The 23,407-nt window shown below is 40.3% G+C and overlaps 1 protein-coding gene across 3 annotated transcripts; it reads left to right on the top strand.

Moving 5' to 3' along the window:
* Positions 1-48: 48 nt before the first annotated feature.
* LOC122568145 (tumor necrosis factor receptor superfamily member 4-like) lies at positions 49-21,894 on the top strand. 3 transcript variants are annotated; one of them, XR_006316991.1, is made up of 3 exons: positions 49-943; positions 1,412-1,501; positions 18,671-18,805. XR_006316991.1 is itself a non-coding variant. In XM_043727542.1 (2 exons), the coding sequence occupies exons 1-2, from the start codon at positions 3,229-3,231 to the stop codon at positions 19,133-19,135; spliced, it is 531 nt and encodes a 176-aa protein (XP_043583477.1). In that variant the 5' UTR covers positions 2,234-3,228; the 3' UTR covers positions 19,136-21,894. The 3 variants fall into 3 exon arrangements, 1 of the variants encoding a protein (XP_043583477.1); XR_006316990.1 differs by lacking the exon at positions 18,671-18,805 and adding an exon at positions 1,616-2,088; XM_043727542.1 differs by lacking the exons at positions 49-943; positions 1,412-1,501 and adding an exon at positions 2,234-3,294 and having other exon boundaries at positions 18,671-21,894.
* Positions 21,895-23,407: the final 1,513 nt, after the last annotated feature.

Here is a 23,407-nt window from a genome sequence, read left to right on the forward strand (position 1 = left end):
TTTTCAACTTATTTTATTCGATATAATTTGTACAACCCTTTACGTCATTGAATTATGTGTCGTACCAATACACATTTTATATCCCTTTATTTTATTTCTTTATTTTTTGGTATTTTGAGGGAAAAAATTTGTCAACGAATAGAGGTATAAAAGTACATATATATATATATATGTAGACGAAGCAGCTCTTCGAACAGCTCGAATAATGTGTAATTGATGTAATACGATATAATGGGATTACATGTATAATACGGTGGATGAAGGCGAGGCATTAGTATTTACGTATGGGTGTAACACTCGGAAACACTGGACTAGATCTTTCGCAGATCGTGTTTGTCTTATGGGCTCTTTTCTTTCCTTCTTCTTCAACATTATCAATTCTGCCTAACAGTTTGTCAATTAATTATTTATGTTCTATGTCAACATTTATCGATTTTTATCGATCGATGGTATCGATTCTGAAGCGTTCCATTTCTTTTATAAAACACAAAAGACACACAAAGTTAATTGACAATTCGTACTTTTGTCAGATATAACATGATTCGATTGGATTCATCCGTTGCTACGCAAGGAATCGTCACGAACTCTGTGCCGGCTGTCGCGCGAGCAGATTGCAAACACCTGTCCACCAGAAAATATTCACCGTTGGATATTCACGACGAAGCTGCCACGGCAGAAGGTTTGTCAGCTGCGGTAGCAGCTGAGGTAAGCGATCGTCTTCGCTGGAAATACTCGAGACCTGAGACGACGATATACAGATCAACGAGTTTACTTTCGATCTTCTGCGTGGACCGTGCCCGTTTTCTTCTCAAATTTCTTCACCGATTGGCTTCACGATCCACAGATTTTTCAATATTCCGATCATTTTGCTAGCCTACATATTTTCTATGGATTGTATTTCGTGGTTAGACGGTCGAGTGAGCTCGCCAATGTATTCTAGCCGGTATGTATCCAAGAAATAAATCAAGCGTTGTTAAACGGAATCCATCTGTTAACCGGCTGACACCTCTTTTTTTTGTTTTTGTCTTAAAGAATGCTTGAATTAGGAATTTGTTTGTTTTGTAATTAATATGATGTGCTATCTAAGACAAGCGGAAAGGTATTGAAACATAAATTCGAAACATAAACTTAAAACATAGAAGAGCAAAACAAATTGCATTATATTTTATCGCATTATAATTGTCATAATTATACTATATCGTTTAAAACAGTTTCGATATACTTAAACAAAAGCAAAGAACGTTTTAGAATTTATTTTACATAAAAGATAGGATAATTTATTGTATAAATGAAATAGTAGATCTAATTTTTATTTCCAAAGTCTGTTTAATTTATTAGAAATATACAAAAAGAATACATTATTTTTCTTAGTTACTTTGTTCTTAATAGTATGCTTTTGTTTTTGTTGAAGTTGGGCAAAGTCGAAGATAAGAATGCTTTGATTCGTGGAAGCAAAATCTATGGATAATACAGGAAGAGATTGCGTTAATCTCAAAATAAGGTACAACAGGTTACATACAGAATATTAATATGTATACACGATATAAACTTATGTACGACGCGTGGCATCATCAAATATCCGTAACACCTAAAAAGTCTAGCGTTTTTTGCCTAGTTATGGAACGTGCAGATTGCTCATAAGATTCACGTTCAATTAGCTGGAAATTAGCGTGGTTCATAGGGTTTTAAGTATTTTATACGCTTAATAGTAAACAACTCGCTATAATATAGCGATGTTTAGTTTACTTTATTATTAACAATAATCGGCTAAAACACTAATCATTCACCATCATTCGACGGATGTAGTGTTCGAGGTAAGATGGAGTAATGACATATACATATATTTATGTTTATCGCATTGAATCACAATGGATACATAATTTGTCAATATATACATAGCTCGCTATCTTTAACACCAAGATATTAATTTCACTCTCTGTAAAAATAATTGTGTTTGTAATATGTTTGAAAAAAGCGAGAATTTCTTAAACTTGGTGCCATTTAAGTTATTTGCTGGATTGATATATTAGATTGACTTTCTTAGAGTTTTTTTCTTTCTTTCTTTTTTTTTTTTTTTTTTTTTGAAATTTTGACGACACATTATTTCGTATGTAATCTATCTTATGTATGATTCAATTTTTAGAGAGCCTAGTAATACCGAAATTGGAGTATTTATCTTCAAAGCGGATAGTTTTAACACGTAATTCCTATGGTAAGCAGCTGCAAAAGTGACTTTTTGAAAAATTACGAAAAAACTGTTCTTACAAAGTTGTTAAGAAACTAATGTGTTATGTAAAATAGCTAGATAAACTTGTTTTTAAAGAAGAATTCAGCCCTCATCTCACTGTTTTCAAATGATAGTAATGCGAGATATATCGTAAAGATAATTTCAGTGTCGGAAATGCCGTATATTATAACGCGAATTCGCCGCTATGTACATTTATGAATTATCTGCTAGTGTGCGCGCGCGTAGAAAGTGCAGACAAGAAATTTCTTCGTAGAGGAAAAATGTCAGACATGCGCGAAGAATATGAGTTTCGAGTCTCAGCGTGTTTTACTTTTGAGGGATATTGTCGCGCGCTACAAGTACCTTTATTACGAATATACGTAATTTGGCTGCGTAATATTTAAGTTGTAACACCCCTGGTCCGCGGTGTCGAGACGCGTTGGTGGGAGGTAGCCACGTGATCGAGCGCGTGTTCAACAATAACAGCTGCACTGTTGCTGTTGCCTCAATTCACGTTCAGCCACCGTCGAAGTCGGTTCTTTTTCATCGATCTTTTCCAGTGCGAAGCTACTTAACTGGTCAGAAAGGGAAACGAAAACATCAAACGTCTTATTAACAAAACTGATTAAGCTATTTGATTCGAACTAGTAGGTTTACATCATAAATTTTTGTGAAAATCGAGTCGGTTAACGCGTCGTAATTTCGGTCGGACATATATCGATCGATCGATCCGTTCGATGAAATCGAATCGTGCCGCGAACCAGATCGTGCTATAATCGATAAAATATATAATCGCGTAGCCGGGTTGTGGGCCGTGGAAATTGGATTTTCAGCGTCTCGTTCGAAAATAGAACGAAATTTACGATTTACGAGCCGGTGTTCGTGATCGATGTGCACCTGCAAGGAATAGCGTGGGATGCTGTAAGCCAAGGCGACTGCCGGCTAACATCGCAGCTACTTGGACGTGAAACGTATCGATAGGGAACGATAACCGAACGAGGATGCTTCCTGCTAGAAGATTAATCGTTGCCGTGTTTGGTGTTTGCTTGTTGACCGCTCTTCTTGAGGTAAGCAAGCGTTTAAGGTCATATAAGCGTACTTGAAGGAACGACTGTTGTGAGATTTTTAAAAACAATGATTTTTCTTCCCCTTTTTTCTACTTAACAGTTGCTTAAACAGTGAACAGTTGCTTAAAAATGGTTGAAAGCATTCTCTGGAAAGGTGAACTCGTAGGAATTTTTGTAAGATCATTCTACATAGAGTGTATAATTTATTTTTGCATGATAGGACATTTCCTATATCGGTATATCGTAAAACATGATTTCGAAGAGAGGTAACGTTAGAAAGCGAAGGCAGAAAAGTATATACGGAATCGAAAGCTCGTACCGGATATAGAGAATTAATTAAACTAAGCGTAAACTTCTATATATTCGACCAACCTAACCCCAATCAACGTAGAGATTTAGAAACTAATTGTCATCTATGACACAACTGTCAATTTTCTTAAGGCAGAGTAGATAATTTGCTGGTTCCACTTATCGCGCTCTATAAAGAACAGATCGTTTTCTTTCAGATATTCTTTTTGCCAGCAAAAAAGATATTGGCGTGTTTTCCCTTTTCGTACACGCTTTTTATGGTGTGAGCTTGCTATGTCCATAGCAAGGTGTGATCGTGAGCTTTTTCTAACGTTCCCTCGTCTTATTCTATTCGCTCGACAGACATTTTCTACTCGTTGGCATAATCCTGGCAAAGCCGCTTGCTGAAGGTACTTTTGCTCTTACAATTAACGGAGAAGAGGCATTATCGTCGTTGTTTACTATCTACCTGTGGATTAAGAGTCGCGTAGAGGAAGTGACGATGATGAAATTATTGAATTCATCGTTCGCATCTACGTAACGTATTCTGGTCTAGAGCAATATCTCATACGTTTCCAATCGTTTTATGCAGTCGTGATAAGCTAAAAGCTAGACCGAGTCAGTACGGCTTTGTAAGTACATATGTACATAGGTACGTTCGGAGAATAAAGAAGCACGGAAGGAAAAGAATAAGTCTCCAATGATACGTGTTTGCCTGGAAAAACCGAATTAGCATTTAATCCGAGTTATCTTAAACTTATATTTAAAGGATCTTATTAAACGTTACGATTTATACGTTTGTAATAGATTTGAAAATATTCGCTGCCAAATATTGACTGCCACTTTTAATGCTTTTGTACATACTTCAAATAAAAACAAGTAAATATAGAACGTAATTGTTCTTCCATGATAAATTCAATTTTATTAATTGATAAATAATATTTATAAGTTTGAATCAATTGATAAAAAATGAATGAGCGGAGACGTTACACGGTTTATTTCGTTCTAACGAGAGTTTCAGCCGGTGTAGAGACAGGATATGATTTACGGTCGAAACAGGATGAATTGCGTAAGGAGTGTGTACGATCTTGAGCCACGGAGGAAACGATAATTCTCGACAATTACCGCTGGTCGTTGGCAAATATTTCGGGGGGAAATCGATCGAAGGAATAAAGGAAAATAAAGTACGGTCGCGCGATATCAGGCGTTTCGAACCTCGACGAAGATTCTTCTCTCGACCGATTCCGAAACGGTGGATTATCGGTTTCGAGGGATATAAAACGCGGTGCTATCTCGTTTCGCTTCTACCGTCGCAATTTTCTTCGTGCTCACGGTAATTAGAGGAATTAGGGAAAGTCCGAGGTGTTTTATTGTAATTAAAGAGTTGGAAGGGATTCTACGTAGATAAAATAATAAAAATGTTTGGATTTGAAAACGATGCTAAATCAAGTAGAAGTACAGAGATTGATTATCAAGACAAGTTCGATACATCGATCTATCATCGTGATGTCGTGATATCGTGATATCGTAATATCGACCTAGCAGCTATTATCGACAATCCAAAATCCTGATGATAGCACGAGTTGACATTAAGATTAATAAGATTAAGAGATCGTTTAACGCGGGAAATCTTGACAAGTTGTAGAAAATCTTCGGGAAAAATGTGAAATACACTCTCCTCGAAGATTTCCGGGAACTATTTCTTTTCGCGCTTCCATGTCTATTCTTTGGCCCTGTAACGCGATTTTCCTCAGAATCAAAGAATTCTAGCCCCGTGTCTTCGTATCCTATAATAGCGCTAAATACTTCAAAATCGCGAGACAATTACTCGAGTCAGCCACGAAGAAAGGAGATAAAAGAATAAAGAAATTAAAGAGCGAGCTAAAAGCAAAGAAAGAAAATAATTGTCGATGAAACCAGAGGGGAAATGAAGCAGACATTTAATTGCGTAATTGCGAATTTTCACCCTTCTTCTACGGGCTAATTATCCTCGCTGCAGAGATCATCGACGATAGATAAAGATCGGTTCTCACACGGGTCTCGTTAACGACACTCGCGGAAGAACGGGAAGGGGGATGGAGACTGGTCAACTCGAGGGAAAGCAAAATAAAGAAATACAAGAGAAGAAGGAAAAGGAGGTGACGAGGGGTGAAAGAGGAAGGGAGCCCTTTATTTTGAGTACTGTGCATGCATATATGCATTAGGATTCAGGGCGAAAGGTGGACGTACAACGGAGATAAGATTTGCGAGGGGCAACTTGGCAAGCGAGGCGAAAATACGCGCCGTAGAAATTAACGAAAGCTGGCGAAACGGAAAAGGGATGGAGATAGGGTTGGAGCGTAAGGCGAAAGGCGAAAGGCGAAAGGCGAAAGACGAAAGGCGGAAGGACAAAAGTGGAGTCCAACGTGTGCGACAACGACGATCGCCTGGGCAGAGAAACAAAATGAGACACGTGGAAACGGAATAGAACGTTAAACGAAGAAGAATGGAAGAGACGAAAAGTAAGAGTAGACGGGTGAAGAACGAAACTCGGATAGGATATATGCGCCGACGTAAACGAAGGATCGACGAACACTTTTTGTAGAAATATGTTCGAAGGATTTTGAAAGGACTCGTCTACGTTATCGTCTTTGACGAACTTTTCGGTCAATCCTCTATGCTAAATTTACGTATAAATTTGGTAACAGCTCCGTGCTCCGTGCGAATAAAAATTCTTTATTCCGTTTTGGAAGGGTTTTCAGAGCGAAAAATGTTATTCGCAATAAACCTTCGTAAATTACCGTTGCTACTCGCACGAACGAATCACAGGTTTTGTTTCATCGCAAGTAGAAAAGAATTGAACAATGGTTTGAACAAAATAACAGAGATTCTGCGTGTTTCTAGATTTACTTTTTTCATAAATGCCGGACCATGTGCCGGAAAGATAGAACCGGCAAATGAAAACAGCTAAACGGAGAAAGGAAAGGAAAAGAAAGAGAACGAAGGGAACGAAATTCTTATAAAGCTACGTAGATCGTTGATTTAGGAAATGCAAATGAAATAAAACGAAGGAAAAAATAAAACGTAGGAACGAAAAGAGAGAATGAAACGAATTACGAAGGATGCGGAAAATTACCGTGGTAAAGTGCAATGGAATCTAGTTGGAAAGATCAACGGCGATGAGAAGCGTGGACGCGAGAAGTCGTGGGAGCTGACAAAAGGCTAGCTGTTGCTGAGAAAGCTCGTTTCCTCTCCTATACGTATATTATGTAGGTATGTACGTTGTATATGTTGGTAGCTATTGCCGCGTGTACTAACAAAGTGCGAAATGTTGTCACTGTCCACTTCGCTTGACGCGTTAAGGGAGGAGTCGGTCCTGGAATATCGTCGACCATCGAATATCTTGTGAAAATTCTTTTAAAGTTGGAAAAGCGAAGGGCGGTGTATCATCGAGTCGTCGAACGTACACTTACGATACGTTTGTTCGTGATAGTAGCCTACTCGGACAGTTTCTTCATAGAATTTTTATTCGATTCGAAGATTGGTATCTTGATAATCGAAGGTTAGAAGAGCAATAAAGACTCTTAATGCATCGAATGCTCGATACGAAATTGCTGATCTTTTAAATCTATGAAATTTTCATAAATTTAAAACGAGAGTGATCAGCGCTGCGAGAATAAATGTCAAGCTTTTCCGTCTTTTGTAATTCCATTCTGACGGATTATTACAAGAAAAACAAGAAAAGGATCCGTCTTTACTTTTTAATTCGTAGAAATCGAGTTAAAAAGCATGTTGATCGAAGTACTTAAATTACCGATATTCTCACGATATTAACGAAATTAATTACACGGTGGCTCTATCGGCATCCTAGCCCAGCGCTATTTTATTTCAAAGTTTAGAATATCATTATTGTCAAGCACGTCTTTTCACAACTGTATATAATTTAAACAAAAAAAAAAAAAAAAAAAAAAAAAAAAAAAAAAAAAAAAAAAAAAAAAAAAGAAAAGAAGAGAAAAGATTACCAGCGAACATACGCGCCATACGAATTGCAAGTTTCGAGGATGAAAGGAAATGGATGATTTAAAAGTTGCGCTGTAACTTTTTGACCTAGTTTTATCGTTCGTTCATCGGCTCTGTTAATTCGATTCGAGTGCGCTCTTTGCTAAAGCTACTCGTCCAACAAATTAATTCGCGTTAAATAAAATCACAAACTAAAAGAAAAAAACAGAGAGCACCATATTTGTACAACTTTTCTCCTCGTTTCTGTCCCCCCCCTCCCCCTTCTTAATTACGTCCCCTGTAAAATGTAAAATGTAAAGTGTAAAATAAAAGACACGACCGCTCGCGTTCGACAATCCTACGGAAGAACGCTGGAACGTTGTCCCAACGGTGTGGAAGCCTAGTTTCGCGTGCGTTCGTTCGCGTCGTGTCGCGTCGCCATAAATGGGTCGCCTTTCACGAGAGAGCGTCCCATTCTCGTGGAAAGGTTCACGGGCCCATGGAATATTTAGCGATTTTAGCGAGCAAATTCGTGTCTATGCACAAAGCGCATCGCTAACGTGGAAACCATCCCGCGTGCACTCGAGAAACGGATTAACGAGGGACGGATACAGACGCGGATGGATCATCGAGCAGAGCGTAAAAGGCCACAGCGAAAAATTCGCACGGCAACGAAAATGTCCGAGAGAAATCGAAACGCTTCGGGGATTGTGCGCTGTTACTCGGAATAAAATAAAAATCGAGCCGCGCGTGAAACTTTTGAAACCAGATGGGAAAAGTACGTCGTGCCCCTTTTTTCGCCATTTTTCTCCCCTTTTCCTCTTCTTTTTGTGGAACGTAGTAGACTCGAAGTGCAGAGCGTTTTCGAAATTTTTTGAAGCGCTCTTGAAAGAGAATTTTTTTCTTTTTTTTTTTTTCTTTTACAGCATCCTCCGACACGGCATTCTCGAAAACGCTAGTTGGAATTCTTGACGGAAAGAAATTTATTACAGCAGAGAATAGGAATAAAGTAGGGTATAAATAATAGTGCTGTAGATGAGGTAGTAATAATTGGAAAAAAAAAGGACACTGGTCGGTACTATCTCGAATAAATAACGTTTCGTAAACAAGTGCTAAGCTGTTTTAAAATATACAAAGACACGAACACGGAGAACGGAAAAACGATATAATACGTATGTACGAACGAGATGAAAAGAAAAATGCGAAAATGTTTAAACGTAAACGAAATAAATTAAGAACGTGTAAAGGCAAGGGGGAAGAACGTATGTATACGTATATATACATATATATATGTGTGTGTAATATATATTTATAGATAGATATATACGTAGGACGAAATTGTGCTGTACGAATAAAACCACGTAACGTTAATCCATCGATAAGTATTCGCGTCTAGCTATTTCTCTTCAGAATACTTTAAGCCAAGATAATTGCAGAGGGAGAATCTTCAACGTCTCCAATTTCACTGCGAGTTAAGGAACGAGACTTGGACGCTTTTATCGGAAGAAAAATCTTGCGGAACGCGAATTTATTACATGCACACACACACACACACACGTAAGAAACTCGTCTAATTACTCGTAAAAAGCGACTCATAACGAAACAATAGGAAAGATTTCGACGATAATCAAAGCGTATGCAGCATTTATCGTGTGTAGACTGTGGCGAATCGACAAAGGTCGCCTCCGAGTCCGCTGGGAAGCCCATTGTGTCGAGTTAGTAATGCATTGGCGCGTGTGTGTGCACAAAAATTAATGAATCGAGCGGGTCAGGCGGAGCAGAGAGCATCAATTTCCGCGGCAATTTCAATTCCTCTCGCTCCGGGAAACTTTGTGTCGCGAAAGCAAAATTAAACGCTTCCATTCTGGGAAGACGCCGCGAGCCGGTGGCAGAAGAACCGACCGCTACAATGTGACGCGTAAGCGATCACGGAGAAATATTCTCAATTTAATATTTGTCGTAGATACGTATATCGTGAAACGAACGAACGTACGATACGGTTGCGACGCGTGCGCTTATTAATACAAATTGTTACTAATATTATCGTTACGATGATAATGATATCGTCTTAATTAACGTCACAGTCAATGCAGTCATTTAGAAGAACTGTTACGCTACTTAACCTAATTAGTAGCTTTGTAGATAGGAAAAGAAAAAGAGTTAAACGTTGTACTATTACGTATTATATACGCGAAGCCTCGTTCGCTAGTACCAGGACATGGCGTACGAGACAGATACGCTGATATAAATCAGGCAGCTTAACGTTATTGTTGTTTGTATCAGCCCTGAATATATACCTATGGGAGAACACGACTGACGTCTACTTGTAGGTTGATGGCGCGTGGATCGCAGCAAGGGTCGGGGAAACCGACGCGACGGGATCGCCGGAACCGACGACTTCTCGTTCCCATGGCATGCTAATGAGCCTCGTAAACCACGAAATACCCCAGTGAACTGAATAACTTGCCGACGATGTATGTAAGAAACCAGTTAGCGTGATAGCTAAAACTCTCAACTAATATCGCAGTTTTTTCATATATTTCATAGCGTTTCGTTATTCGATATTTTCACGCAAGAAGCAGTCTGCTGACGAATCGCGACTAGTTTTGCCGAAAGTACGTAGCGGATATAGTTTTACGGTATTTAGTTTTTTTAGGAAAACGCTTAGATAAAAAGATCTTTTCTTAAGTAGATACGCGAGTCGATCAAAGAGTCAGTGCTTTTTCTTTCTTCGCATGTTCTGCATGTTTTTCGAGAAATTTAGATCTCGTCCGATCGTTATACGTTCCTTCTAATAATCGTTAACGTGACTTTTTTCCACGATGCTCGTTCTTCCGAAAAGGTTGTGGGTCGGTTGGGCGAGTGCCACCGGAACAGAGCGACCACGCTCATCACTGGCAGATTGCTTTCTTAGCCGTGACCGTCGCCAAGTGTAAAGCTACGTCGGCGCTCGTTAACTTTGACCAGCTCGTTAGCACGTGCGTACGCTCGGCCAGTCTGCAGAAGAAACTCTGAATTTTGGTCCACGAATCAAGCGCCACTACAGTTTCCACTCTAGCTTCTCCTTCTCCGTTTTCCCAACTTCCTTATGTTTCTTTGATATAACCATCGCGCGGATTCTCGTTTTCTCTTTGACTTTGCTAGCCGCGCAGCTACACGATACATCGCAGAGCAGTACGCGATTCACTTACAAGCGATCTCGACCGTTTCGTACCTCGGATGAAATTGAGCGAGTTCAATCGAAAGCGATAGACGAAGCAAGCGAACGATACGAATATACCTACGTGTTAAGAAATAGCATGACACGTATGTATGGGTTTCGAGGGTTGGAACGAAAGTAGAGTGAAAGCTGCGGAAAGCAAATTGACAGGGAGATACGAACTGCTTTCATCGAGCGGATCAAGCGAAAGACTTGTAAAACGACGATATTATCTCACTGAGTAGGTACTTGCAAGTACGAGTACAAGTACAAGTACAAGTAGAATAACGACCACGTATTTTCAACTTGGTCGCTCTTGCGAATTTATCGACTACGATAACCGAGATGTACCTGGCTCGTGGCTTGTCTATAGGCCCGTATTTAATTCTATCCCGATGTTCGTCTTTCGCTTTTCCTTTTTTCTTCTTTCTTTCGGCAAGCAAGTGCAACGCGATTTTTTGAAAAATTTTCTCTAGAGAGGCGCTGCGCAGCAAACGGCCCTCTAAAGTCTAAAGAACCGCGTTCCCATTTCTTTCGTGGCGTTGTGAAAAGAGTCGCCGGAAACGTGGCTGATCTTTTTTTTCCGGATCTGAAGCGAACTGCAGACTCGCTTGCTAACCGAAGTCAGGCAAACTGGTGCAAGAACTTACGACGAAACAATTGAGTTTAACTCGTTCTTTTTTTTAACTTTTACTTCTTTGGTATAAAATTTGACAGTGTTCTCCGTCTCTAGCTTTTTAAATTATTTTACTTGACGACTACGTCCATTAAAGCGGTAGTCGCGATTCCAATCGATTAGAACACAGTTAGAAGTATACAAAAGGAAAACAAAAAACAAAAGATATTACGGCTTTGACGGTTTAACTTTGACGGTTTGACTTTACGAAGAAATCGGCCGGCAGAGAAAGATTCGAGCCAGTATTTTCCTCCTATGTATACCTCGCGTTACCCGGTAACGTGTGGAGAGACGCGCGTTCGCTTTCGTCGTTTCCATAGAGTAAAACTTTACGACGCGCCTAGATATATTCGCTGGACGAGGGCGATCATTTTTTTCAACGAAACGAAAAGATCGTCTCTGGTCGACCAGCTTCGAGCAACATTAAAATCGACTAGTAAAAATCATGACTATTTGCAACGGTATGTCCAAGTATGTCCACGGCCGTTCGTTCTCATACGTTGGATGAAAAGGCAACTGCGTAGGAGGCAGTTTGCGGGCCGCCGCAGGGTCTGCAAAAGGAGGAATCCTGTAACCAGACCGAGCCCGAGTCAAGTTTTGGATATAGGAAGGCGGAGGATCGAGGAACAATAGGGTGGTAGCAGAGATAATTATCAGAGTCGGCGGCGCAGCTGCGTCGTGTCGATTCGTTGCACCCTCGAGGCCGTACAATCGAGCTCGTGCAACAGTCAAAAGCCACGAGGAAAAGTTCAGCGTGCCGTGACACCGCACTTTGCCGCATTGGCCATCGTGTCCTGTTCGCTCGAACACGTGCGCAACCCTTTGACCAGCTCGTCGCCTTCAACGGCCTCTCCACGGGTCGTTGCATAAATGCAACAGGCTGCAACGGACTAGGAGGACCGTTCGAAAAGTTTACGCCGATGTGTAAGCGACGTTAAGGGACGCGCTGCTGCTGTTGTTTTCGAGTTTCTGCAACTTTGGTCGAAGGACTCAGCTATGGGGCAAAAGAGATGTGGTTAGCGGGGAATTAGATAAAGAGTACCATTTGGTGTACTCGCTGTTTGTAGCAAATATTCCCCATGCTTTTCGTCGAATAGATTTTTTGTCTTTCGATAGCGAAGCTGCTAAAACGATATTATTCTTTGTATTTATCTTTGTCCATTATCGATTCGTATAATGCAAACGCACAAGTAAAAATTGCCAAGTTCAAAGCAGCGGCAATAACCGTCGATGAATAAAAAATAAGTGTCTTCGTTGCGGCCAGAAGCGCAACTTGAAAGAGAATTACGATCGGATTAATGGCTTTAAAGGTGCGTTTTTACGCAGGTATGCGCCTAGGAACAGAGAAATTATCGAGCAAAGGTTCGTTCGATATTTTAACTTTACTCTTCTTCGCGCTTCTCAGAAAAATTCACCTTGTGAAACGTAATATGCGCGTGAAAAGGTATTTTGCATTTGCACGCGTGCGTTTCGTTTTCGGTCGTCGCTAGGACAGGAAGATGGAGAGAAAAGGTTGAAAGAAGGACGAGCGGTGCACGGACCGTTGCGTAAACACACGGTAGGATACAGCTAGTAATTTGGTTACTACCACCGAAATATCGAAGCGACGAACGTTCGCATAACGAAATTCCATTTACCTCGTGTTTATTATTCGTATATCGAAATCGAACGTAACTGGCAAAAAAAAAAAAAAAAAAAAATAAATGGTCGGGTTTGTTTCTTTCCAACTGAAAACCGATAAACTAAATATAAATTCTTCGATGTTACTTCTTAGTTTCTGTTATTTCATCCGTTATTTCAATTTTATTCGATATCATCGGGCTAATAGGTTTCCGAAAATATAGCTACTTCTTCTGACCTTATTCGACGTTGAATAAACAGAATATCGCCGAAAGAAATAATTTTACGAACCGAACGACGTTACCGAGTCGCGATGACGTTACGAGTTACGATAAACTTTCTCGAGTTGAAGCATAGATCGGAGGTTGACCGATCAGCTTTTCTCCATCCTTACTTACGGTTAGACCTAAATTATAAAAGATAAATAACGTACGTACAGGAGGAAAATATTCGAGAGCGAGTTGATCGCAACGGCACGGTGAAACGAAACGCTGTCGAACGTTGCTCTTAAATCGAGCGATGCTCGCGTTCCTGTGCATCCCTATTTCATAAATACACCGGAGTGCACCGATTAAAACGCTCGCTGTTTTCACTTTCCTCAGCACGGATCACGAATCTCGACTAAATATCCCGACAGAGTAAAAGCATTACGTATTTATATCCTGCTCGGATAATCGGTGCTCGGTTATGAATTTCAATCTGAACTTTTTATTCGAAAAGACTAAGTATAATAACGTTTCAATTTCGTTATAAACGCGGTTATTATAAATCTACTTTTTCAACGGGTTAAACGCGCAGTTGATGTTATTTTAGTTGCCATTTAGACTGCTCGTAAATGCAAAAAATGTGTCTGCGCATAAAGAGAAAACAAAAAAGTGTAGTATACGTTGAGCGATACTTGAGCAACGTATTCGATAAAACTGCGAACGCGTTATATACGTATGCGTATACGTGGAAGGAAATCCGACGAAATTTGAAATTTACATGGAAATCAAAAGTGGCCGGTAGTTGGAGAAAGACGGAGTAACGTGCGTAAATACGAAACATCGCAACGATGTTAACGACAATTCAAATATGTTCTCTCTCTTTTTCTTTTGACGTGACTCGAGAGCGGGCTTATCGATCGGGGCATAAATCGAAAAAGAGTTAAACGATGTGGTTAAAACGAAGGAAGGTTAGAATTGGCCAGAGAGGAAATTAAAAGAGAGAGAAATTTCTATGGCGCGCTACGACCAGGAAGGAGTAATTTTCAATCGGAATTTATCGGTGCGACGCGACGCTAGCAAACCGGCGCGATGTGGCGCTGAAGAAAAAAAGGGGGGATACAAAAGCCACCGCAATTACTGCTTCCGCTTTGTCCGTCCTGCCGGAAGTCCTATTCATACTCGTCGCTATGAGCGCCGTTACTTCCGTCATTGTAGTTACGGACCTACGACCGACCGATCGTAAATCATTCTCTTTCTGGTCTTTCCTCTTACAATTAGCCTTCCGTTGTAAAACAGTGGAAACGGAGTTTTACGCGACGCGTCATCCGACGATTAACGTAGCGATCGAAGTAGCGATTAATATCGTAAAATCGTAGAGGGGTAAGAAATAACAGATGGATCGGCTTTTAGCAAAATGGTTGTTGACAATGTTGCTCGATGTTCCGATCTTACGATGGATACGACCGAGTCTCGTGATAGTCAGCCTCGACGTCCAAGATCCAACTTGTGATAGATTGCGTTCGCAGAGACTTTGAAGTTGCGACGGTTGCCCCGAACGCGATAGATCTAGATCATAACGTATCCCCTTATGGATGCAACATGGTCTACCTGGACTGTAATCGATTTTGAAGACGATGTAGTCCCGTGAAAGATTGCCTCTGAACATCCGTTTACGAAACAAAAGGTACGTCCTTTTACCTCGTCCTCGGCTCGACAACTCGCGAGCCTTGCCAACGTAAAATGATCGATTGCTTTCCATTCGTTCCAACTTAACACCGAGGGAGCAAGAATTACGTGAATAAAGAAACCGGAAATCGCGTTTTCCGAACAGCTGCAAGATTTCAAACCGCGAAGAAAGCGACGTAAGGAAAAGTTACGATAACGCGAGTAAAGAAGAATCGAACAATGACGATCGTTGTTATTATCCTTGGAAACGCGATTCGAGGCAGATTCGTTGGGTCGCGTCGCGTCGGGAGGGGTGCGGTTACAAGCGCGGAAAAATGCTCGGAAATTGTTAAAGACCGTTTCGAACCGCGGCCACTCGACCGTTTACGCCAGCTTCTTTCGACGATGCAATTTCCTGTTCGCTTCCCGTACGCCAACCCTACTGTTATCGATTAAAGGCGAGGAGCCCTCCGGACACTACACCGTTGTACCTCCGCCATGCCTCACCGGTCGTCTAGAAAATTATGTTTTTCGCTTGCGTGAAGGCCCTTTAAGATCATCGTCGTTATTATGACTCGTGTAACTTATATAAAGGGAAAGAAGTGACTTGCGGTTGATGCGCGTATCTGTCGCAGAGGGATGACATATTCTGCAAGTATTCTCGAGTATTACAAATCGCAGATATAAATGAAAGACTTTGGCGATCGCACGTATGAATCGTAATGCCGAGTAATAGTCATAATACGCGGAGTTTCGTTGTTGTTTTCGCGTTCACAAGCTGCGATAAAGAAAAAAAGGGAAAGAAGCGCGAGCGGTACCGACGCGTAGCCACCTGACTCGGGCCAACTCGATCTTTAAGTTTCTTTATTAATAAGGGGGTGACGTACCCGGCGCTGGGGCACCGCTGTTATTAACCCTTTTCACCGGACTTGTCTCGCCAGAAAATTGACAGGTTGCAACCTTACGCGAGGAGCCAGGATCGTGTTACGCTACCGATAAAACGACGCTCTAACTTACGAACGTTGCCCGTCTCGATGTATCATGCTCGTGCCGTTTGCCACAGCGATCTTCTTCCTTTCGGTGAAACACGCCTTCCACCTTTTTATCTATTATCGGTGAAAATCAGAAAAATCTCTGTCTTCGCTAACGTCTCGTCCGATTATATCGGATTGCACTCGTTATCCGCGTTCTTTGTCGTTTCTTCTTTTTCCAATGTAGTACGCGAGATGTTCTTTTACAGTATATTAAATGCTATGACGTTCGACAGCCGGTATTTTCTTCTCGAAATAAATGGGTTTACGTTCGACTCGCGACGAAGCTTTGTAGAGTAACAAAAGAATAAAATATCAGAGATGTTCGAATCTTTCCTTGCTAAATTGAAAAGCTGGCATTCGTATTAATAGAATAAATCGATGTTGTAAAACCTGCATTCGCGTTCAACGCAAACGTAACGTTTGCGTGAAAGAACAAAGCTCCATAGGACGATGTTTCTAATTGACAAACTCCAACGACAGTTGTTCCTTGCGAAAGACGATATTGACTGCAAACAGGATAACGTAACGAGAATAATAATTCCGTTGAGCAACTTTGTATTTTATATTAATTTACAGAGCTGGAATCAGAAAGCGAGAAAATACGGAACGTAATTTAGCTGAATTATCGGCTTGGCTCTTTGATTAAAACCTCGTAAAACCTCGGCTTTACCGACGTCGTCTGCATACTGGCTCGTTTAAGTCCATGCAGTCTTTTCTAGGTTACCGCGTTCAAGAAAATTCTCGAAAATTCTTCCATACTCTTCCGTGCTTATAGAATGGTCCGCGACATCGATATTTTTTACCTTAACCTTTTACCTTAAGCTTCGTTAAGCGGAGCAAAATTTAGACAAACGTACGAAGAAACGAAGAGTCGGTTAAAATTAATGGTCGGAAACGATGCAGTACGCGGATTACCAGTAAGGTATAGGCATATAGGGTGTATAGGTACGTTAAATTCGACGAAAGATCGTGCCAGCGATTAACGTCTCTTCTCGAGCGAATGAATTCACGACCGTGCGCTATCAATAGAGAATCGAGCGGTGGTTGCTGGACGTAAGGAGAAAATAAGAGGGACGAACGAGGTTTTACGAACGGACGGACGGTGGCTGGTGCAATGACGCACCTGATGGCTCAGTGACCGTTGGCGCGTGCCAGCAACCGGCTGCTGCCAGCTGCGACCAAGCTACCACTCGCTGCACCTCGTTCGTCGCTCTTTTCGTTATAAGCGACCATCTTCGGCCCTTCTGTCTCCATTGATTTCAAATGGCGCGGACGTGCCACGCGAACGCGCCGCTAGAAATCGATAGAAATCGATCGCTCGAAAAAAGTTCTTCGAAAAGAATTCAACCACGATTCTGTCCCAACGATTCTTTTCTCATCTATCTTGTTAACTTAACGGTATCAAAAGGGAACGTTAAATCGATTTGAAATAAACTGAGCTAAGTATTTGGCTGAAGTTATTATTATTACGTATTTGAATTTTATTTTTAAAAGGAATTTCACTTCACCACTGATGCTGAACTGTGGACCGCGTCGATCTATTTGTAAAGTGTTTCGATCTGTTCGGTTTCGAATCAAAATGAGAAATCGATAATCGATACGAATTCGGACCGGGAATTATTTCTTAGACGTTATTAGCTTATTTCTAAGAGATAAATTTTAATTCGCCTTTGACGCACAGTTTCCTTTCTTCGATTTATCGAAACGAAACACGCTTTCAATTAGTACGAATATTTTATTTTTCTTAGCTGACAGGCGTTTCACCGAAATCTGTGTCCCCTTAAACGAAATATCCGCACATTTAGCGAGTATCGATGCGGCTCGATTCGTCAATGACATGTTATGCTTCTAGCGTAAAGGGAAGGTAAAAGCGTGATTTGTCGGTGAACAGATCAGCCATTCGCTTCGGTACTCGAAAAGGGGAGAACGTTATTTAGGATCGTTATTTGCGTGTGAAAAGAAACGAAGCTTACGCCGGACAGTCGTCGAACATATCGGGACAAGGGTCGAACGTAACAAGGGTGAAGCTAAAGCCACGAGAAACCCTAATTGTTGACCGAACGAGTTTCCTGGTATATCTCGATAGCGGTTTCAAGCGCAACGAAAGAAAGGCGCAAGGTGTTGGCCCAGTCAGGTGGCTTTATCCTTTGGCACCTGTTCTCCCGAGCTATACAGTAAATTTAGAACAAAGCGATTACCAAGCCTGAGGTCTATTCGCTCGAATACAAAAGTCTATACTACTACCGAATAGCTTTGTTAATTCTAATCGACGCAATCACGAAATGGTAGTATGATAGTACACAAGTATAGAATAATAGTAGCAGTAAAACTTGTATTTCGAGTTTCCTGATAGACGATACGTCAAGCTGTAATAAATTACTTTTGCGCTTCTAGCTTTTTCCTTTTTCTCTTCTTTAATATGCTTCCTAAAGAATATCGATACAATTTAAGCACGAAATTTCCAAGTAATTAGAAATTCCGCTACATCTGTCGTTCCGCTACAGATCTTTTCGAAACCGGTTTGCATAACGGTTTCTCAAGTGTCTCTCCCTTCTGTATCCATTGACCGCGTCTTCTAAAACGATGGCTGCTCGATCGATCGAAAATCTAAAAAATTACAAAAATGTGGCTATCTCTTACGTAAAGTCGATACAAGCTTTCGATGTACGTCGAATTGCCTCTGAGCGAATCGCATCTGCCCTTGTTCCAGGTGAGCGAAGCCAGGCCGCACATCAGGCATCAGAAAGGCGGGAGCCATTGTAGCAGATGCGGTCCAGGCTGGGGCGCCGTGAACCATTGCGTCCGTGGCCATGACACCGAATGCGGCAAATGTGCACCAGGCACCTACAGCCCCCACCACAGCACCCAGCCCTGCTGGATCTGTTCTAGGTGCGGTCCAGGCCTCTACGAGGCGCATCCTTGCACTTCCAAAACGGATACCGTCTGCGATTCCTGTCACAGGCCTGCTCCGGATAATCTCGACTATCGAAACAAGTGTAAAGGTCGAACGAATTTGTTTCTCGCACCGGAGGACGCACTCGACACTGCGGAGCAGAGTATCTTGGTGAACGAACCCGATGGACAGGATCGGTTGGTTGACGGAGACAAAGTGCTGGAGAAAGACGCAGAGGCGGCCATTATCAACGGAGAATATAATTCTTTGGAAAGGTTCTAGGACCGGAATCGTTTAGTATAGTTGCTGCTACTGTGTTTCCATTTTTAAGGAAACGCCTTCTAAAGATATTACCGCGTTCGGTTAATCCGGACGAAAGAATCGCCCATTACCGTTAAGTTTTAGTCACCGTTGATCCGTCATTCTCTTCTTCCAAAATTAGTAGACAAAAATTCTACTCTCTAAGACTTGGCGATCTTCTAACATTCTGCGACAACTATATCTTGACGAACCGTGAAGAGGTTCACTTTCATTTCCCGATATCGTTTGAAACGTTCCTACGGTTCTACAAGATCCTGTTCGGATGAGTAAATCGGGATTGGAGATCGAGAGGAGGCTTTCTCCTGGGATATCGGGTTTCCTTGAATCGTCTGGAGAAAATTGCAAGATCCAGCTGTGTGGAATACCGAATACTCTTTTAGAAATTCATAAGACGAAGAGAGGACGATTAAGAAAGTTTTCGGCTTCGAATAGAAGCGGAAGATCGTGGATTAAGACTCGTTAGCCCCGTCGAGTTCGTTTGCAAGCTTTAAGACTGTGGATCAGATTGAAGGATTTTAAAATCGCTGATCGAATTTAAAATGTTAATCGATAGAAAGATTGAATTATTAGAACATATTATTATTCGAATGATCGATATCTGCGCTTTAAGTTAAGTCTCGACTGGTTAACGTCTACTACTTGTCAACGCTGGTGCTCGTTTTTTTTTTTTTTTTTTCTTCAATCTTCCTATTACGTACCTTTTTCTTGTATATTTTAATAATATGTATAAATATTCGAGAAGGAATTGATCGGCTTAGATCGATCCCTCGTTGCTAGTCAGTTAACCACTAAGTAGTCGGTAAGAGTTGTCATATGGAATCGACACGAGGTAATATTTGAACAGCAGTGTATACCGTACGCGTATGCCGTCATAGTTCAACTCTAAACGTAATATATAACGGCACGTCATCTTCCACCGAGCGATATATTGCACCTTTGATGTCGACGGCTCGTTAATCATGGTACTCGGAAAGTCCAGTTCATCGTGGCGTTCAATCACTTTCGACAAAATATTTCCGATTGTCTCGCATGGGATACGATATGAGAATTTCGAACGGTATGACTAGGAAGCTTGTGTTAGTTTGGAAATGACGTCTAATCAGTTATGTTAGTTTGCCAATTAATGCTAATAAATACGAGATACTTAGATGGTACTTAGCTGTGATTCTCTAGAGTACCTTTGATTAATATTCGGCATTTGCTTGAACCTAACGGGACAATCGTTTGAGCACGTTCTAACTCTAGATTCCTGTATGATATAATATATTATAAGCATATTTATATGTATATACCCAAAGATCTCCTTCATATTGTCTGCATATACGCAAATTCTCTCTGCAGAATTCTTTCGTTCCAACAAGGTAAAAATTCTTTTTCCTCTCTTCTTTCGTAATTATTTAGTAAGCTGCCACCATCTTGGATTTCGTTGATATTTTTAATATGTTGCCTATAATGTTAATACGTTGAACAACTTTTTCCTTTACATGCAATCGACGCTCGGTCTTAGTTTTCGTGATATTCGCAATAAAGAACTGTCGGTACTACTACAGTGAATTCTACCTATAATTGTGCATCCGTGACAGCGTACGCGTTGGTATTGGTTGCCGTATAAAATAACACCTAATCCAAACCTAATTCTTATCTTCTGTTTATAGCTTATATAGGTTTAGTGGGTTAGGTGTCGTTCTATCCGGCAGCCGATACCAACGTGTGTATGCTGTCAGTTACTTACGAGTATCGGTGCCGATAGTTTCTTACGAATTTCCCAAATACTAAAAGTAACGCGCCAGTAACGCGTAAAGGAAAAAGTTGTTCGAAATGTTGACTTCTACGATGAGAAAATCATCGAAATTCAACATGGCGGCAGCTTTCTAAATAATTGCCGAAAATTTGTATATCTGCATATTTCTAAATTTTCGAACGGCACTGTGTGTCGAGAATTAGTATTCGAGAAATTGCGAAGATCTCTTTAGAAAAATTCGTTATTATAGGACGAGCGTATTTCGATGTTACTCGATATGTATACACGCCATTAGATATCATCCGTGTACGCAAAGCGTGTAAATACATTTCTGTAAATATAGAAACGACGACGATACGATTCAGTTGCTGTGTTAAAATCTGTTACAACAATAGAAACGAACATTTCCGTTATCCGCCCAATATTTTATTTATCGGACTTTTGCGAATGTTATAATTATATTTTCTTTTTCTCCTGCGATGAAACAATTAATGAAATAAAAAAAATACTGCAATGTTCGAATATCGTGCATGATATACTAATCAATTGTTTTTAGTTTCAACGAGGTGAATGATTGAAAACTCAACTCTTTTAGTGAAATGTTCGCCGCTCGAGATATTTAATATTTATTTATCAGTTATTTGTTTTATCTTGACTATTTTGAGAACTGCGCCCAACTGTGTAGTAGTATCTGTATAAAAACGAAATGTTGCGGCAAATTAACATTTTCCTGTCCTGTATAATTCAAGGTCGATTATTCGTTATTATATTTCGTTGCCGGGCGATTGCAGCACGGCGAGAAGCATGGATTTTCGCACAAACACTGTCGGATCTCGATCGCGGATGGAAATTCACGAAAGCACCATTATACTTTTTATCTGTTTTATTTATTTACGTCAATGTTCATTCCTTCGATGGACGTAGCCGCAAGAGACACGTCTACTATATGGACACAATAAAGTACAGACATAATACTCTATGTAAGATCTTTTCTGTTTTCATACAACCTTCTGCTCTATCATGTTCACGCTCGAAAAACCATATAAAGAGCCTATATAGTATATACGTTTCTTCGATGCTCAAATATACGATTATATAGATATAACCTCGAAGTGAAACTATTGTCGCGTCTTGACGAAGTACATAACATTTCGTATCAGGTATTATACGATTCGTCAAATATTAATCGTTATCATTTGAATTATTTATGCACGATGCGCTACGATGTATATACACGATAATCGGAAATGATCGGAGAAAAATGAAACTAATTACTCGCGAAATGCTACAATATATGGGTCATATACATATGTGCTGTTCGACGATAGCTTTTTATTCTCTATTCGCTTTTATCCGTAAAGCCGAAATTCGAATATTCAACATTTCAGGTTAGATACTAACTTCGCTCGATGTTGTGTTATTTCACTGCTACCATGTTATATTAACATGATTCTAAGTCTTACATCATATATCTACGGATCTTAGAAAAATGTTATTCATTTTATTTACTTTCTCCCGTAAAGATGATCTCAGTCGATTGGTAGCAATGGGGAACGTTTGCATTGTGGATCATATCGTAGTTTACAGTTTACGCGAAGGAAATCTAGACAAGTTCGGTTACCTTGCAAGAAGTTTGTTCGTGTGATCAAGAGTCATTACATCGATGACGATGTCGATAATATAATGCTCTATAAATGATGTGAAACAACGTCGTTATATTCTCGTGCGGTAAAATCTACCTATAAAAATAACTTACTGTAAAATATGCTGCAATGGGATCAATACGAGTACAAATAAAACATTCCTCGCATCGATTCAACTATGTTAATTATTTGTAATAATCAAGATAACCTCAACTATATGTCATCTAGCCTTCTAAGGAACTTTGAAAATACATAGAAAATGTTCACTGTTCAGCTACTTGTTGTCCTGTCAGATCTGTTGTGTTCTTTGATCATGACAATTCTCAATACTATGCTGTACGGTATATACAACGAAATTTTTGTAAATTATATCAACGTAACATACACACTTTCTTGCGGCAAACGAGTGATTTGTGTTTTATTTTTCGCAAACCATACTGCACATATCACCGAACAATTCTTACGTAAAAAATGTGAAAAACGAGAAACGAATCAGTTTTATCGCTAAAAACACACTGTAACGCGGAACCACGTGTTCCAGGACGTTCTTCAAGTTAGGCATAAAGATAAATCGCGAACGCAACAATTCACGGAACATCGCCGAGTAAGTTTATAACGCTCTCTAAATAGTCGTATGATTTTTGTTCATTGACATAATGTGGACCCCGTAGAAATTTTCGTACTTTCAAATCGAAGAATAAAGCGTTGCTTTTCTTTTGTTTTTTATTATATATTTTTTTTCTTTTTTCTTTTTTTTGGCACGATGCTTGAAAGCTTCGAACGCTAAGCTAAGCCTGCAAGATATCTCGATTCCTACGCCGTGAAGACTACGAAAGGAAATATTCAAAT

The sequence above is a fragment of the Bombus pyrosoma genome, linkage group LG6, assembly GCF_014825855.1.
Source record: "Bombus pyrosoma isolate SC7728 linkage group LG6, ASM1482585v1, whole genome shotgun sequence".
NCBI lineage: Eukaryota > Metazoa > Arthropoda > Insecta > Hymenoptera > Apidae > Bombus > Bombus pyrosoma.

Coding starts and splice junctions, on each gene's coding strand:
- LOC122568145 (XM_043727542.1), top strand. CDS start 3,229: ATGCTTCCTGCTAGAAGATTAATCGTTGCCGTGTTTGGTGTTTGCTTG. Junction 3,295..18,670: donor TGTTGACCGCTCTTCTTGAG/GTAAGCAAGCGT, acceptor CCCTTGTTCCAG/GTGAGCGAAGCCAGGCCGCA.